The sequence below is a fragment of the Oryzias melastigma genome, linkage group LG3, assembly GCF_002922805.2.
Source record: "Oryzias melastigma strain HK-1 linkage group LG3, ASM292280v2, whole genome shotgun sequence".
Taxonomy (NCBI): Eukaryota; Metazoa; Chordata; class Actinopteri; order Beloniformes; family Adrianichthyidae; genus Oryzias; species Oryzias melastigma.
In genome coordinates, this window is record NC_050514.1 from 18,975,549 (window position 1) to 18,990,566 (window position 15,018).

Consider the following 15,018-nt stretch of genomic DNA (forward strand, 5'->3'; position numbering starts at 1 on the left):
TTATTCAAATTGTGGGAAATCGGGTGCAGTTGCCATAATGCAGTTTGAAAGGTTTATAGCCTAACAGTCCTGCCCACAAGTTTCTAATTAACTCCTGCCATTCTGCAGAAACTATGTCCTAGAAAATTACAACGTTTTTTAAAGTGTTAAAATCATAATTTAAAGGTCACTGGGATTGTTTTTTTTACAACAGATCTAGATGATTGGGGTGGGACCGTAAAGCTATGATAAATCATAAGAAAAGTGTTACCATTATATCCTTCAAGTACTGAGTCTACGATGGGGCGGGCTGTGAGATTGTACACATCCAGCTGTTTGCTGTCGGGCCCAAACACGGTGTCAAAGGTGAATGTTTTTGGAGGCTCCTGAGCCGACTCCAGTTTGTTAACCGTGATGGTTCCACGGATCTCGTCCACGGTGACGGCCGGTTTGAATCCCATCATCTTCTCCCTCTGGTTGAGGGGGCGACATCTCACTACCACCTTGACGTTATCGCTGACTTCCTGTTTTTCAGGTTTAATCTGAAAACAAATGAGAAACACCAAGAAAATGTACAATGAAGAGTCAAATACAGAAAGAATGCTAAGCAGAGGCAATGGCACCCTGGTTGTTTTTTTAATCAACAGTATTATGATTTAGGAGGAAAAGATATGTTTTTAATAGGGTGGGTTGTTTCAATTAGCTACAACTGCATCCAGTCGATATCAACTACTAGCTACCGTTATGAGGTTTAAGGAGGTCATCGGTGTTTGCTGGATTGCAAGGCAGGCGCATAAAAACGCACACTATGGTGTTAGTTGACACACATCGCAGACGAAACATTAGTTTATGACAAAAGACTCAAAGGCAGCTATCCTTCGAGGAACCATCGCGGTTGGGCTAATGGTGCTAACCGGTCAGCAACAGTGGAAGCAGGGAGGACCCTTTAGAAACCAAACAAAAGCGCTAATAGGCGTGGTGACTTACCGACATGGTGAAAACGTAGTAAATATGCTATAATGCTTTAGTTACTTCGACAGGAGTCACCGAATTCCCCGTTGGCTTGTCAAAAGAGCTAATTAGAATATTAATACTCAGCCGCTGTGTCCATTTCGTCGATGGCTCACATCCGAAGGCTTGTTGTCAAGTCAGGGGTCTTGTGCGCATGCGTGAGAGTGAAACGAGGGGATTGGTTACAGTTAATGGTAACAGTGGTTTATTATTTCCATTTATGAAAGTTTTTAGTGTTTATTTTATGCTATAGCTATTTATTCTAAATATATTGTAGCAAAATGTTTTAATCCACGGAACAAGATTAAAAAAATGTGTTATTTAAAGATCATAAACTCTGTATTTTTAGTGTTATAACAGGTAAATGTGAATGCGTTTATGTTTATATGCTTTTTTTAAATGTAGGGTGAGCTTAATATTTATAGTATAATAATAATAATAGATTTATTTAAATTGTGCCTTTTGGGCACCCAAGGCTGCCTCACAATTTAAAAAAAAAGACATAAAACACAATTGCAGGAATAAGACAACAGTTAAATTCGTAAAATCATGACATGCAGTAAAATTATAAATAAGTTTGGATTGATTTAATGGTCTAAAGAGGACAGGCCAGATGAAGTAACAAGGGAATTTCCTCTTTGTGGGATCAATAAAGTTCTATTCTATTCTATTTTGTTCTGAAATCCTTGAGTAAACTGTATAGGTAGTTTTCAAATGGTAAACAATGTAGACTTATAAAAAGGCACTTTTAAACATTTATAGAAAGCCCAAAGGATTTCACAGTTAAAGTTCTATTCACAAAAACATTCACCCACTGGTGTAGCTTTGCTGCTAAACACTGGTGCTAACCTATAACCACCACTTCATCATGGGGAGGCAGAGCAGCAACCAAACCTGTGATGTTCCAAGCAGAGTTCGACCACTATACCTCTGTACCACGACGATCACCCTTAAATTAGGGTGTGCTCCATACATTTTACAATTTAAAAATGCGATTTAACACACATTATATTCAAGAATGTTGTCATTATTTTACTTTTCTGTTCAGTTTTCACTCTAATTTTGAAAACTCCAATAATGAATTTTATCATTATCATTCTTGTAATGGTGTCTGTCAGGAGCAGACCTACCATTAGGCCTGAGTTCCTCAAGACGCACAACTTTTTGTTTAAATAAAAAATTTCTCTAACCAGCGGAACATTGAGCATCCGAACAGCAAATTGAGATTTGAAGAACATAATTAAAAGTTCTGATATTTCTTTTAAATTTCCCATTTCCATATGTTTTACATCAGAGCACTCCTCTTGGTAAAAGTGTCATAATTTCATGTTTTCTTTACAAAACAAATTGTATGGTTTACGGGTTTACTGAATGTGTTAGTCATAAATACACAACAAACTTTTCTATAAAAAATTAAGTGTATTGAAGATCCAAGCAACCCTTAACCTCAACTTTTTTCAAGTTCTTTCAATTCTCCACACGAGGGCGCTGTGCAGCGCATCACTAGTGTTGTACAAGAGTTATAACCAGAAGAAGAATGCTCTTCTAACGTAAGTGGGCTGTTCGTTGTGGTTGCTTGCTCTTCTGTATATTTATTTGCCTTAAACAGAGAATCGCCTTCAATTTGTGTGATTATGTAGGAATTTAGTTTATAGATGAAAACATTTGTGCAAAAATACATTTAGACTGTTTTGTAACAAAGAATTCACAAAACGTCAAGGTTGTCAAGCTGCCCCCTCCAAGTTAGTATTCACTTCCGGTTTTGATTTTTCAAAGTAATAACAAAAATTTAAGTGATAGTGGATATTTTTTATTTATCATTCATGCCTTTCATATATATATATGAAAAACTAATTTTAGGTTATTTTAATTTAAAAATTGAAGAAATAATTTCCTCTTATGGCAATGGAAGGACATGAAAAGAGAATATGGCACCATAACACTATTAGAAAAATACTACATAATTCAAGTATGTATAGGTACTGCTTTTTGGTTTGAGTAAAAGGTTTCACTTAAAATTTGTCAAGGATGTGCAACACTCAACACTGAAGCAAATGCAGAAAACCCCCGCAGGAACTGATGTCTGCATACATGTACTGATTACATCATTTTTGCTTCTGTTTTAGGACCTTCTGGTGTCTTGATTGGGATTTCTGTCTGAAAAGGATCATGTTTAGGCAAAGACTGCCTTTCACGCAGTTGGTTTTGGCCACGCTGCTCGGAGTTGCAGGAGGCTTGTACATCTACAAACCTTATTTTGAGCCTGCACAGAAGATCTCAGGACAGGAAAACACAGATGTGCCTCAGAAACAGAATAAAATGGACTGAAATAATTCCTCTCGATGAAGAAATATACATGTCAAAAATGTGTGTAATTTTGTGTTGGACTTAAAGCCAAATATTAGATACATTTTGATGATGTCTGTTTATCAAATAAAAAAATATGTTAATTGTACCTCAAAAATGTCTTAATTCAACATGACATGTGTACAGCACTTTAAGTAAATACATTATGGCCTCTCCCTCTGTAAACTCTGCAGAGATCATCAGCCCATCACAAGGAAACATAACATATGTGTAACTTCGCCTACTTCTGTGGTCAGAGAAGGATCATCATATCATTTTAAATCTTTTCATAATAGCATTAAGCATTTGAAAACTATAGGTAAACAAAAAAACAGTGTTTTTTCCTTGTTTTACTTGTAAATACTCTGATATTTATGTAATTGTTACATTTTACCACATTTTTTTCAGCTTTTTTTCTCCCAAAATAGGTTTAATTACCTGTAAAATTCATTTACGATCCACTGTATGATTTCACTGTATGACTTGCACCAATCCTTTGAATTATCAGATCTACTACTCTTCAGGTGTGTTTGAGCAAAAACATAAAAGAACAATATCAACAATGTGGAAAGGTTATATCCAAAGTAATTATTATTACTTAGAAATATGAATTACTTATCATTTAACTTATTATAGAGTGAATTATATTGAAATTGTGAAATAAATGTACATTTATACATTCTTTCAAGTTAATTTTTCTTGATTTTCGATCTCTATTGAACCATATTGAACCAAGTATTAGGACTGTCAGTTTTTTTCTAAGTAAGAAAAACCTACAAAATCAGCAAGGGATCAATTTCTCATTTCCGCTACAAAATCATTGTAATTTCATGTAATTGTTATATTTTAAAATGATTACTAAGGCATTTTTTTCATCAATCTTTATCCAGTTTTCTTTCAGGTACATTGTAGGATGACGTGAGCTCCTGATATTTGTTGTTTTCAAACCAGAGCCAAAAATATTTTATAAATAGGTCAACCATTGAGCAGGGGTTTGTTTAGTTGCTCTGTAGACTGCTAGAAATCATGCTATTTATTGCAGTTGGTTAAATTTAGGTTAAGGATTGATGGGTAAAGTCAGGTGCAAAGATTTTTATTTTTTGTTTCTATTTTGCTAAGAACTATTTTTCGTTTTTGGGAAATTGCTTGTTAGCAAAAAAAAAAAATAAAATAAAATACACCATAATCCATTGACAGTTTTAAATCAATTCATTTAATTTATTTTTGCCATTCTTTACCTTGTAATTTTTAAAATAATATTAATGACGGGGAAAAAAATAAACATTCTTGTACTTTAGAGGTAACTTTAAATAAGGATAATCTACATAGGATTCTGTATTCAGTCAGAATATTCAGTAACACATTTGTAATAATTGAGTTTAAAACTACCTTGTAACATACGAGTATTATTATTCATCTACCAAAATTAGGTGGATAAATCCAGTCATTCTAGTCGTCAATGGCCCATCTTTGACGTGCTGCAGTTCCCGCCTGTACCGTGGGGAGGCGCTGTTTCCCATCGCGGCCAGGCGGCAGTTGGTCTTAACTCCATGTAGATGCGGCTGCTCTGAAGTTCTCTCCTGGGCTAAAAAAGAGACGAAGAAAGTGAAGAACGCCGTCATTTAGCTCCAATAAAACCCGAAACGGACAGTTTAGCGTTTTTTTAACGACAGAAAGCAGAGCAGCAACGCCCCGCGGCTGGTGAGTACTTTTTTCTTTCAGGAAATGTCAAGAAATCAACTCGTAGCATCTGTCAGAGGTTAGCAGGAAACTTTTAACTCGACCTGATGGGTTTACGGGTATTTGCCTCGCGGAACTTCAACCTGTTCCTCCTCGAACTAAGCGACGCGCTTTCTCGCTTTTGTCAAGCAGCGAAATAATAAATTGCACCTTGCGTTCAAACAAACCACCGACATCCTCGTTTCTACACGGAGGAGCTACAGGGACTAATTTTGGCAACAACACGTCTGACAGAGTTTGGGAGTTTGACCGGAGGGTAAAACAATCCCCCCACATGAGGACCAGCTGAGGACCAATTGGTTTGGGATAATTGACGTTGAAGGCCCGCATCTTTGCGTGGGAAATGGATTTGGAGCGCCTCTTGCCTCACATGGTCTTTCTGTGACTCCCCTTTAAAAAAAAAAAAAAAAATCTCATGCGCCCCATCCTCTTAGAGCAGTCATTCATATTCTTGTTAGCCATGTCACGTTGTATTTTGAAAAGCTGGTGGTGCACATCCGGACCCCCCTCCCCCTCCTCCAGCTTTCCGTGTTTTGGCAGGATGGCTTCCCAGGGGTGGCTCCTCCATTTATCTTTGCCTTGGCTGCTATGTGGGGTTTTGTCCTGTATGGGTCGGAGGCTGGCAGCCTCGTGCGTGCTCTCCTTCTCTGAAACAAGCCTGCCAGGATAGCAGGAATTTGACTAATCTTTATTTAAACTTTGGCTTAACAGTGTAAGGATGTTGCCAATATGTTAAGAAACATCAACAGTTTAACACAAACACAATGTGCCAGAACCTTCATCCATTATATCACTTATTTAATGTGTTTCATATGCATAAATTGTTGGAATATAGCATAATATCCATTGAAAAGTAAAGGATTGTTGTGTTTTATCATGAGGCATTTTTCTCAAAATGGAGGGTATAGTTTTAAGACTAAAATTATATTTCTGAGTATTCAAATAATTTTTAAAAAGTGGAATTTTCCTGACCTTTGACTGAACAGTGAGTTTATTCATTTAAATAGGAGTCATCCGATGAACCCACAGTAAAATTGATCATCGCATTCATCGGGAGATGCAGTTTCCTATTTCGAAATGCATCACAAATTTATCTGACACTTTCCACTGGATTTTGGCCATTTTAAATTATAGTAGGATCTCTATATTTTGTAGGTTCTTCTTAAGATGATAGGCTCTTATAGCTGAAAGCTGCTTGTGTAAGAAAAAAAAGGGAAAATGTATACTTTTAATTTAAACAAACACCAGGCCATGACATTTTTGAGATACAAAACTAAATCAATTTAAAAAAAAAAAAGTAAAAATAACATTTCTGACAAACTTCCTCCAGAGTAATCCTTGCACGAGACTGCTGTCACTTCTATATGCAGATAAACTCGTTGAGGTTAATTCAACTTAACTGGTGCCAGGCTTGAATAGTCTGCTTGAGTAGTTTATGAATAAGCCTTAAACAGACACTCTGCCTTTAAAGGTTTAAAGGGGGAAATGATTGGACTGAAACTTGACAGACATCTAGAGAATTGCTCAACTTATAGCAAGAATTTGAGTTTGGAGGGTCTATTCAGCTTATCATTTGTCCAAATATATGTCCTTTTTTTTGAATGTCTCGTGCATCATGTTGGGCATGTCTTTGATCAGTGGAGCAGCTGAAATTGGGACATAATTGTCACAGGAAAGCGTATCTTAAGCAGCAAAGGCTGCACTTCATCTTTTTTTGCCCAGCTCTATGAAAGATCGGGTTCAGTCATCGGTGCTTTCGTTTTTCTTACAGTTATAACACGACAATGAAGCAAAACAAGATTCTTTTTCATACTGCATTTGTTACAGTTCCTTTTAGAACACGACTCCTACAAAGGAAATGTCTGATTAGACTGATATAATCTACTAGAATATGCTGAGGCAGTCTTCCCTCCAACAGTGTGGTTTTGCTGAGCTGTGTCACTGCTGTGACATGTTTTCATCTAACCAGTAGGGGTGGACCCTCTCGTTATGGAAGAGTTTAGCTAGTAGATTGAACAATTAACTGTGAAATCAGGTCCAAATGTTGACACCGTAATTCTTTTCCCAACATTAAATTGAGATTTCCATTTCCTGTGTGCAATGTACTACCAATAACTTGATTTTAACAGTCTAATGTTAGTCAAATAGGTATTGCACTCATAATACTGGAGTCGGGTGACAATTTTCTATTCACTGTAATTACAAGGTGTGAAAAGTTCTCCAGCCAGAAAATAAATTCTGGTAGAAATTCTTCCTGTAGCAATTATTAATCTATAAACAGTTTATTTGTTTTTGATTTTTTTTTCTACTTTAATTTTTTTACTTTTTTTAATAATGTTTTTTTTTCTCAATTTTATTTAAAAGGCTCTATATCTCTAAAAAAAAGGCAACAGTTTAAAGTTCTGCTCCAACTATATTTTATCTATTGTAACACCGTTCCCAGTGGTCTAATGACTATGCCGTTTTTAGCCAAAATCAAAAGCCTGTGTCACTTTTTAAGACATATTTTCTGCAGAGGAGCAGGAGCTTGTTAGAAAATTTACTAAACAGAGTCTTGGCACGGAAGTGACCCTACATTGATATCCCAGCATTCCTTTGTTTACGCTCCTGCTAGCTTACAGCCCCTCACAACCCCAAGCAAACAGTAGCATACCCCAAAAAATAAAAAACAAATAGTGAGGTTTATTTTAGCTATTCAGCCGCACAGTCTGAGCCAGATGCCAATTTGGAAGAGGAAAACAAAGACGTTAATGGATCTAATTGTCTGCAAGTGGATACCGAAGATTTGAAGCACAGCTGGGATGCTCTGGCCCGCCCACCGCAGCTGCAGCGCCACAAACCTGAGCCAAAAACCTGTCGTTTTCTGGGGCAAAGTTTCTGCAGAGCAGGGCCGCCTCTTCCCCTCTGTGATGCTGAACACATGGAACAGGGAGCTTTTGGCTTTCCCAGTGTTTTTTTTTGTTTGTTTGTTTGTTTAATCCGAATAAAGAAATACTCAGAAATGCAATTTTAAGCTTATTATGAGAAAAATGCTACAAGAGAATGTAAAAACACCACTGGAGTGAATCTTTGATCAAATTAGTAGTACTGCCAAATGACTAAATTGATTGCATTTTGATTAATAAGTTAGAAGTTCAACAAAAAAAAACAAAATTAAGAAGTAATCAAAAAGTTGTTTTGTTTACTGAAAAAAATGAATAAAACCCTTTCCTGGGTGTAATGATATTTTATTTTTAAAGTGCAAATTGATTTTTTTTAAAATTCCAAATCATATTTTCATTGCTGGTTTTATTTTGAAAGCCTTTGTTTTGCAGAAATGTCTGATAAGTTGTGCATCTGGAATTTACCTGTTTGTGAAATAGTTGTGGTGAAATTTCCTCGGCTTCAGCCAGTGGATTTGTTTGGGTTGATCCACTGGAGAAGCTGAGAAAACTACTTTAAAAATATCCTAAACACATTGAAATACATCTCAAATCTCTTCTTTAGATTTGATAAAAGGCAGTTTTTACAGTTTTGATTGTAACCATGTTTGGTTGTATTCTGAGAATGGATTCATGTCATCGGGAAAGTCCTGTGCTGTGGGTTAGTCATCACAGTTGGCATTCACATCAGGGGTGCCACACTTTCCCATAACAGACTCCTACATTGACTGGAAGAGACCTGAAACCTGTTTGTGTGGTGATCTCTTGCTTGTTTGCGATTGCATTGTGGTGTGGTATTAATGTTTTTGGTGCAAACTACATGGGTTTGCATTGCAACTATACAAAGTTGAGTTTTGCGTTGTTCAGTGACGTCACCGCTTTGCCCTCACTTTGCTGGGTCATACTGTGAATAGAAACAGCTGTATTTTCCCCTGAGAAACTATTATACCGTAGACAGTTTACTGGCTATAATGTGAAAAATATTTTTATTTTCCAATTGAATTTACATTAAATCGTGAATTTGTGAATGAAAATGATTGTAGAGACTCAGTATTCTGGGATGTTAAACAGTCAGAAGACGTTCTCCATCAGTGGAAGGAGCAACATTTGACCTAACTTTGCTGCATTCATGAACAGGGTATTTGTTTTCCAGTAATCCTTGCCCTACTTACTGCTGATCACCTGGATCAGGTGTGTTCTGCCAGGAAGAAGCTGCAAGTGAAGCAGGGTGGATAAGGGAGAAAAAAAGACAGGATTTTTTAGGTATGCAGGATAAACTTTGTAGGAGATTAATAAAGAATTAAACTGACAAAACAGCTCAACACACCTTTAACATTTTAAGATATAATGTGGGTTAGAGTTCACTTAGCCTTATATATAACTTTAGACTGAATATACAATCAATGACAGTAGGGCAAATGAAATGTTTTTCACCCTAATTTGTAGAAAACTCAAAATTGATTATTTAAAAATAATTTTACACTAAAATGAAGTACATTTGAAGAGAAATACCCCTTAGAAGAGCTTTGTTGATGACAAACTTGACACAACTTTGAATCTTTATTGAATCAAAAACCAGTTTGTCTGCAGGAATGCAAATCTTACAGCTGTGGGATTTGTAAGTTGTAACTTTCCATTAATGGTACCGTGAATGCTCACAACCACCACTCCCACAACACATTTATCATGCATCTTGATTCTGCACAAAACCCTAATCCGCTTATGGTTCTAGATGAAAGGTTAGGGGGCAAGAAAGAAATGCAGGGTCTGTCTGGCTCCGGTCAGCCCCAGTCATGTGATTCAGCTTTGCTTCTTGTTTTTAGTCAGTTTTTCCTGCAGTTACTGAAGACTTGAAAAATGTTGCATCAAATGTTGCATATTTCTTTGAGTTAGTCACACCCATGTGATGCTTGAATTTTTGTTCAGTAACAATTAAATTGATTTTTAATCCACATTATTTAGGAGTTTGAATGTTAAACTTTATTGACATGAAGAAATGTTTTTCTGGAAAGAATTGAAAAAGATCCATATCTTTCAGTTGTCATTGCTTGTTGTAGTAAACTGAGAAATTTTGTTTTGCATTTATTTAATATTATTTAAAAGTTTTTTTTCAGGCTACTATTACACAAGAACCTTTTCACACATTTTTGTTCTCTATCATTGCAAAAAAGTCACTTTTTTAATGAAGCGGCTCCTTTTTATTACTAAAGTGGATTCTGCGCTCTGATGAAAATTGTGTTTTTAGCATGTTTTTGTGGAATATATTAAGAAAATTAAGCTTTATATTGCAGTATTTCTTTGTTCAAATCGTTATGAATCAGGACCAGTAAGAAGTCATTTCTGTGCCCCTATATTGCAAACAGAAGTCACAGTTTTTGAGATGGAAACAAAATGTAAAGGTTATAATTTACAAATAAAAATATTAAATATTTGCTTTCATTTTTTTTTCTTATAGCATTTATTTAATTTTATTTGAGGGGTGTCAAACTCAATCGCACAGGGAGCAGAAATCCAAAACGCACCTTAGATCAAGGGCTGAACTAGATAAAAATTTATTGAACACACTAAAACTAATTTTTTTAAACTTTAAAAACGTAACTAAATGTAAATTTGAATATTATTCCAAAATAAATCAACTTAAACCTTAAATAACTTTCAATATTTTGCTCTCCATAAAAATATATTTTGTCAAAACTATACAAGTTAGATATAGGTACTAGATAACATTGAGCCAATAATAACAATAAAGTAAAATCATCTTGAGGGCCGGATCTGGCCCCTGGGCCTTGACTTTGACACATTCATTTTATTTAGTCAGATTCATGAATTTATGGCTGACGATGCATATGAAAACATTTGTGTTACAAGTTGTAAGCTAGCGGGAGGGCATGTAAACAAATGGATGATGGAAAGAGGGGTGGGCTTACTCGGTCCCGCCAAAAACCCAGAAGTGAATTTCTAATGAACAAAGAAAATGACTTTTGATTATTTTTATTGCTTCTACTAGGTTGCGACTAACCATACCAGTTTGTGTTTGTTTGTGACTTAAAATCTTTGTTTTCTTTGCTGTAGAAATTACGGCCTCAGCATGTCTGATGGGGAGTACGACTACCTCATCAAATTCTTAGCTCTGGGAGACTCTGGTGTGGGAAAGACCAGCTTCTTATACCAATACACAGATGGCAAGTTTAACTCCAAGTTCATCACTACAGTGGGAATAGACTTCAGAGAAAAAACTGTGGTAAGTTAGATCGCTTTTAGCCTTCTATAGGTGCTGGTTTTGCTGCCGGCTCAGTAAGAGCTGCAGTGTTTCACCACAACCTTAGGTAATACTTTTTTGACCAAATCTTCCCGGCCTGATTGATGTTGTAACAGAAACCTTGCATATGACTAATGCTGATGCAGGCAGCACCCTCCTGAAGAATAAACACAAGCTCGTGTTTACTTTCTTCTTACCTTATGGCTACTAAACTCCACTTCCAATATTTTCTGAAATATCCTGCAAAACACTTCAGGAATGTGCTTACATCAGATCTGTTTTTTTACATTTATGGTAAGAAAATCAAGTATTTTATCAGGTTTACAACATCTTAAGAAGTATTTAATTATTTTACTGCATCAGGCTTAAATAAACAATCAAATATAATAAAATATAATTTTTGAAAATGATTACAATCTTTTTCAAACCTTATTTGAATGCAGTTTGTGTATTTCTATTATATTAAAGCTCCATATTATCAACTTTAACTGTTTTTAATGGATAAATTCAAGATAAATGAAGCAGTTCTGTTTCTTTTGCAGCTGCGTGTTTTAAATGGATCCATTTCCTTGTGCGGGTTTTCCAAAACATTTTGTTGATAACATCTGTGTTGTAGATATTTCCTGCACATTTGATTCACGAGTTGCTATGGCGGTATCCTGTGATAAAGCTTTGCTAATTTTGTTTCTATTTTTGTTGTCCAGTCTTGTAGGATTACAAAAATAAAATATTGATAAAAGAATCAACACAGGACGGTTTTACCCTCCTGTGTTTTGGCAATTTGTACTTTTTCTTTTAATTTTTGCCTGTGTGTTAAAACATTATTGTCCCTTTGTGTTTGTATTGTTCAGTTCCATATTTTTTACCAATAACCTTTAGATTTTGAATTTTTGTCAATCATTTGTCGTCATGGGTTTTTGTTTCCCACAGCTGTTTCCTTCCACGGGTGGAACATCAGGTAAAGGACAGAAGATCCACTTGCAGCTGTGGGACACTGCAGGGCAGGAGAGGTACGTGGACTCCTTTTCACACTCATCCTCTGAAGAACTTCCTGAATCCTTCATATCGGTTATGAATACATTTTGTTTTTAGATTCCGAAGTTTGACAACAGCGTTTTTCCGAGACGCAATGGGTTTCCTCCTCCTGTTTGATCTGACAAACGAGCAGAGCTTCCTCAATGTCAGGAACTGGATGAGTAAGTCTGAATGAAGAGAGTTTCCTAAGCTGAGCTGCTCTGTTCCTCATCATTTCTTCCTTATTTCCTTAAGGTGGTAAAGACGCCTAAACAGCTGATTGTTGTTTTTCAGGTCAGTTACAGATGCACGCGTACTGTGAAAACCCAGACGTGGTTCTGTGTGGCAACAAGTGTGACCTGACGGATCAGAGAGCCATCAGTGAAGTCGAGGCCCGTGAGCTGGCAGAGAAATACGGGTATCTCGTCTGCTTTTAATCCATTTGCACTTAAACCTCTCCCTTAAACATTTGTCAAGAGGGCTGTGGCGGCTGTGTTTGCCTAACCTTGGACAGCAAGACTAAATTTGTCCTCCTTCAAAAGCAAATATTTGCTGATGTAAAATATCCTGCTCTAATACTTTTTAGCCACACCTGAGAGAACTTTTATTACTTAAAATGTTCAGTTTGTGTGCAGCAAAACTTGTTTTTTCTTATGTTTAACGGCCGTACCTTTTCTTAAGCCTTTCAGAGAAAAACTATATCCATATATATGATCATTTATTACCTTTAGCACACTAAAGAACACATTATTTATTTATTATTTATTTATTTAAGTACAAGTTATTTTTGTGAGTTTTCTTCCTATCCGGAAGTAAGACGCCTCGATCTCAGAGGCTGAGCACTGCTAGCTGAGCGGAGAATTTTGGTGTTAGTGTTAGCTTTGGTGGGGGGGTGTCTGGTAGCGTAGACTGTTCTTACTTTGTGACATTTTGTGAGGACCCGCTCGGTCTTGGTTGGTTTGGGAGGGGCTGGTGCTCAGAGCGCAGGTTTTTAGAGGAATACTCAGAAATGCATGAACGGATCGAAATACCACTTTGGGGTTGTTTATAGTGAAGAATGAACAATAGAATACACTTACAAGCTCAAAAATGTTATTTTGTATGATATAGGCCCTTTAAAGAATGAAGCTAATGCTACCACATTGTTTGTAACATAAAAGTACCTGAACATAACTGAAGGACTGAAGTTTAAAAGGGCTAAAACAATATTCCGTCTTAGGATAGATTTGTGGCTGTGGTGCTTAATGTAGTAAATAAAATAAAAAAAACTTAACTTCATGTTGTGTTTCACGCAGAATCCCATACTTCGAGACAAGTGCAGCGAACGGACAGAATGTCACAGAGGCTGTGAGAATCCTGCTGGATCTCATCATGAGGAGGATGGAGCACTGCGTTGACAAGTCTTGGATCCCAGATGGGACGGTTCGACCCAATGGACCTAATCACCAAGACATCCCAGAGGACCCCGACAGGGGAAAGTGTGCCTGTTAAAGAGAATTTTGTGACATATGTAGGAAAAGTGGGAGTTTGTATAGTATGTTTGGCTTGATGACAGTCCTCATCTTTATTTGTGCCATTTCCTTCATGATCGTACATACTCTCTGTAAAAGGTGCTATGATTAGCTTACCAGTACAGGAGTGAATGTTGTTTTTCACTTGGGAATTTCATTTATTTTGGCTTTTTTCAGTAATCTTTCTTTCAAATAATTCCTCCATATGGGTTCTTTGTGGGGCATATTTATTTGTAAAATACCAGATGTACAATTCCACTCTGTTCATAATGCAGAACATGCTCTCAGAAACAGATTGTCTTCCACAGCACACACGTTCACTGAGTGATAACATATTTTATCTGCAACCAGACGACTGTTATAGATTGTACCACTAAAGCTTTGGTAGATGTTTTCCTGGGTGCTGTTGTTTTCTTGATGCCTTCCCCAGTGAAAATGTTCTTCACAGTTTTCATATCACTGTACAACACTTGCTTATCTGCACTCATTCTTTTGTAAATGCTTTATAAACTTGTTCTGCAGTTTTCTGAAATTCAAATCAGAGTTAAAAATGCAGCAAGAACTAAAGAGTGTGCTATATTCCGAATGTATGCGTATTTAATAATCTATTAATCCATTAGAGGTTTGGGGCGTATTTTTGATTTGCTTTCTCTTAAATCCAAGTATAAATGTATCTAATATATTTAATTCACTCTGTGCCTTTGATGAAAAAATAAATAAATACCAATATTATTTATAGTAAAATGCATAGTTCTTTTTTTATTATTTTGCAATTTAGATGGTTGTACACTCCCTTCAATAATTTACAGATTGCTTTTTGTTTTCAAATGAAATGCCAACACTGTTTTATACTTGAGTTAAAATATGTAAGCAAAGTATTTGTAATGTTTAAAGTTAACTGATGCTTTTCTGATGGTGTCTAAAGAGCATGTACAAGTTAAGTTTCCTTTAATCTACCAAAATAGATATTTGTAAGCCCGTCACTAGACGTGTGTACGCCATTTTATTAAGACTAAAGTGTGTTAAGCTGTCAGTTGTGCCACATTTCAAATGCTGAATTTGTAAATTATTTCCAAATAAAAATGTGTACATATCGATGACCTCAAAGGAATTTATATCATTTCTAGTGAATGTTTTTATTTATTTATTTATTGAGTATCCTGCTGGTAACCCTTGTGCTAACCTAGGCATGTTTATATTAAAAGTGGGGTCATCTGAACCCCACAAGACAATGTGC

At 36.1% G+C, this 15,018-nt stretch overlaps 3 protein-coding genes across 7 annotated transcripts in view; 2 read left to right on the top strand and 1 right to left on the bottom strand.

Moving 5' to 3' along the window:
* kif3a (kinesin family member 3A) overlaps positions 1-1,104 on the bottom strand; it is an 11,429-nt gene extending 10,325 nt beyond the window's left edge. For all 3 annotated transcript variants that reach the window (XM_024295732.2, XM_024295731.2, XM_024295730.2), the window contains exons 1-2: positions 967-1,104; positions 251-521 (exon numbers count right to left, since the gene is read on the bottom strand). In XM_024295732.2, the coding sequence (XP_024151500.1) occupies positions 251-521; positions 967-972 (277 nt within the window). In that variant the 5' untranslated portion in view covers positions 973-1,104. The remainder of the gene's footprint in view (positions 1-250; positions 522-966) is intronic.
* Positions 1,048-3,445, top strand: LOC112160876 (protein PIGBOS1). 3 transcript variants are annotated; one of them, XM_024295734.2, is made up of 2 exons: positions 1,048-1,184; positions 3,117-3,445. In XM_024295734.2, the coding sequence occupies exon 2, from the start codon at positions 3,160-3,162 to the stop codon at positions 3,316-3,318; it is 159 nt and encodes a 52-aa protein (XP_024151502.1). In that variant the 5' UTR covers positions 1,048-1,184; positions 3,117-3,159; the 3' UTR covers positions 3,319-3,445. The 3 variants fall into 3 exon arrangements, with proteins under 3 accessions (XP_024151502.1, XP_024151501.1, XP_024151503.1); XM_024295733.2 differs by lacking the exon at positions 1,048-1,184 and adding an exon at positions 2,493-2,540; XM_024295735.2 differs by lacking the exon at positions 1,048-1,184 and adding an exon at positions 2,566-2,732.
* Positions 3,446-4,794: 1,349 nt separating this feature from the next.
* rab27a (RAB27A, member RAS oncogene family) lies at positions 4,795-14,896 on the top strand. The gene is made up of 6 exons (XM_024296300.2): positions 4,795-5,037; positions 11,070-11,238; positions 12,187-12,266; positions 12,349-12,452; positions 12,565-12,688; positions 13,566-14,896. Exons 2-6 carry the CDS (start codon positions 11,086-11,088, stop codon positions 13,759-13,761), a joined length of 657 nt encoding a protein of 218 aa, XP_024152068.1. The 5' UTR covers positions 4,795-5,037; positions 11,070-11,085; the 3' UTR covers positions 13,762-14,896.
* Positions 14,897-15,018: the final 122 nt, after the last annotated feature.

What these genes read in the sequence shown, in the direction of transcription:
- LOC112160876 (XM_024295734.2), top strand. Translation starts at nt 3,160, where the DNA reads ATGTTTAGGCAAAGACTGCCTTTCACGCAGTTGGTTTTGGCCACGCTG.
- rab27a (XM_024296300.2), top strand. Translation starts at nt 11,086, where the DNA reads ATGTCTGATGGGGAGTACGACTACCTCATCAAATTCTTAGCTCTGGGA. An exon ending in ACTTCAGAGAAAAAACTGTG is followed by an intron (nt 11,239 to 12,186) that starts GTAAGTTAGATC and finishes TGTTTCCCACAG; the next exon opens with CTGTTTCCTTCCACGGGTGG. An exon ending in CAATGTCAGGAACTGGATGA is followed by an intron (nt 12,453 to 12,564) that starts GTAAGTCTGAAT and finishes GTTGTTTTTCAG; the next exon opens with GTCAGTTACAGATGCACGCG.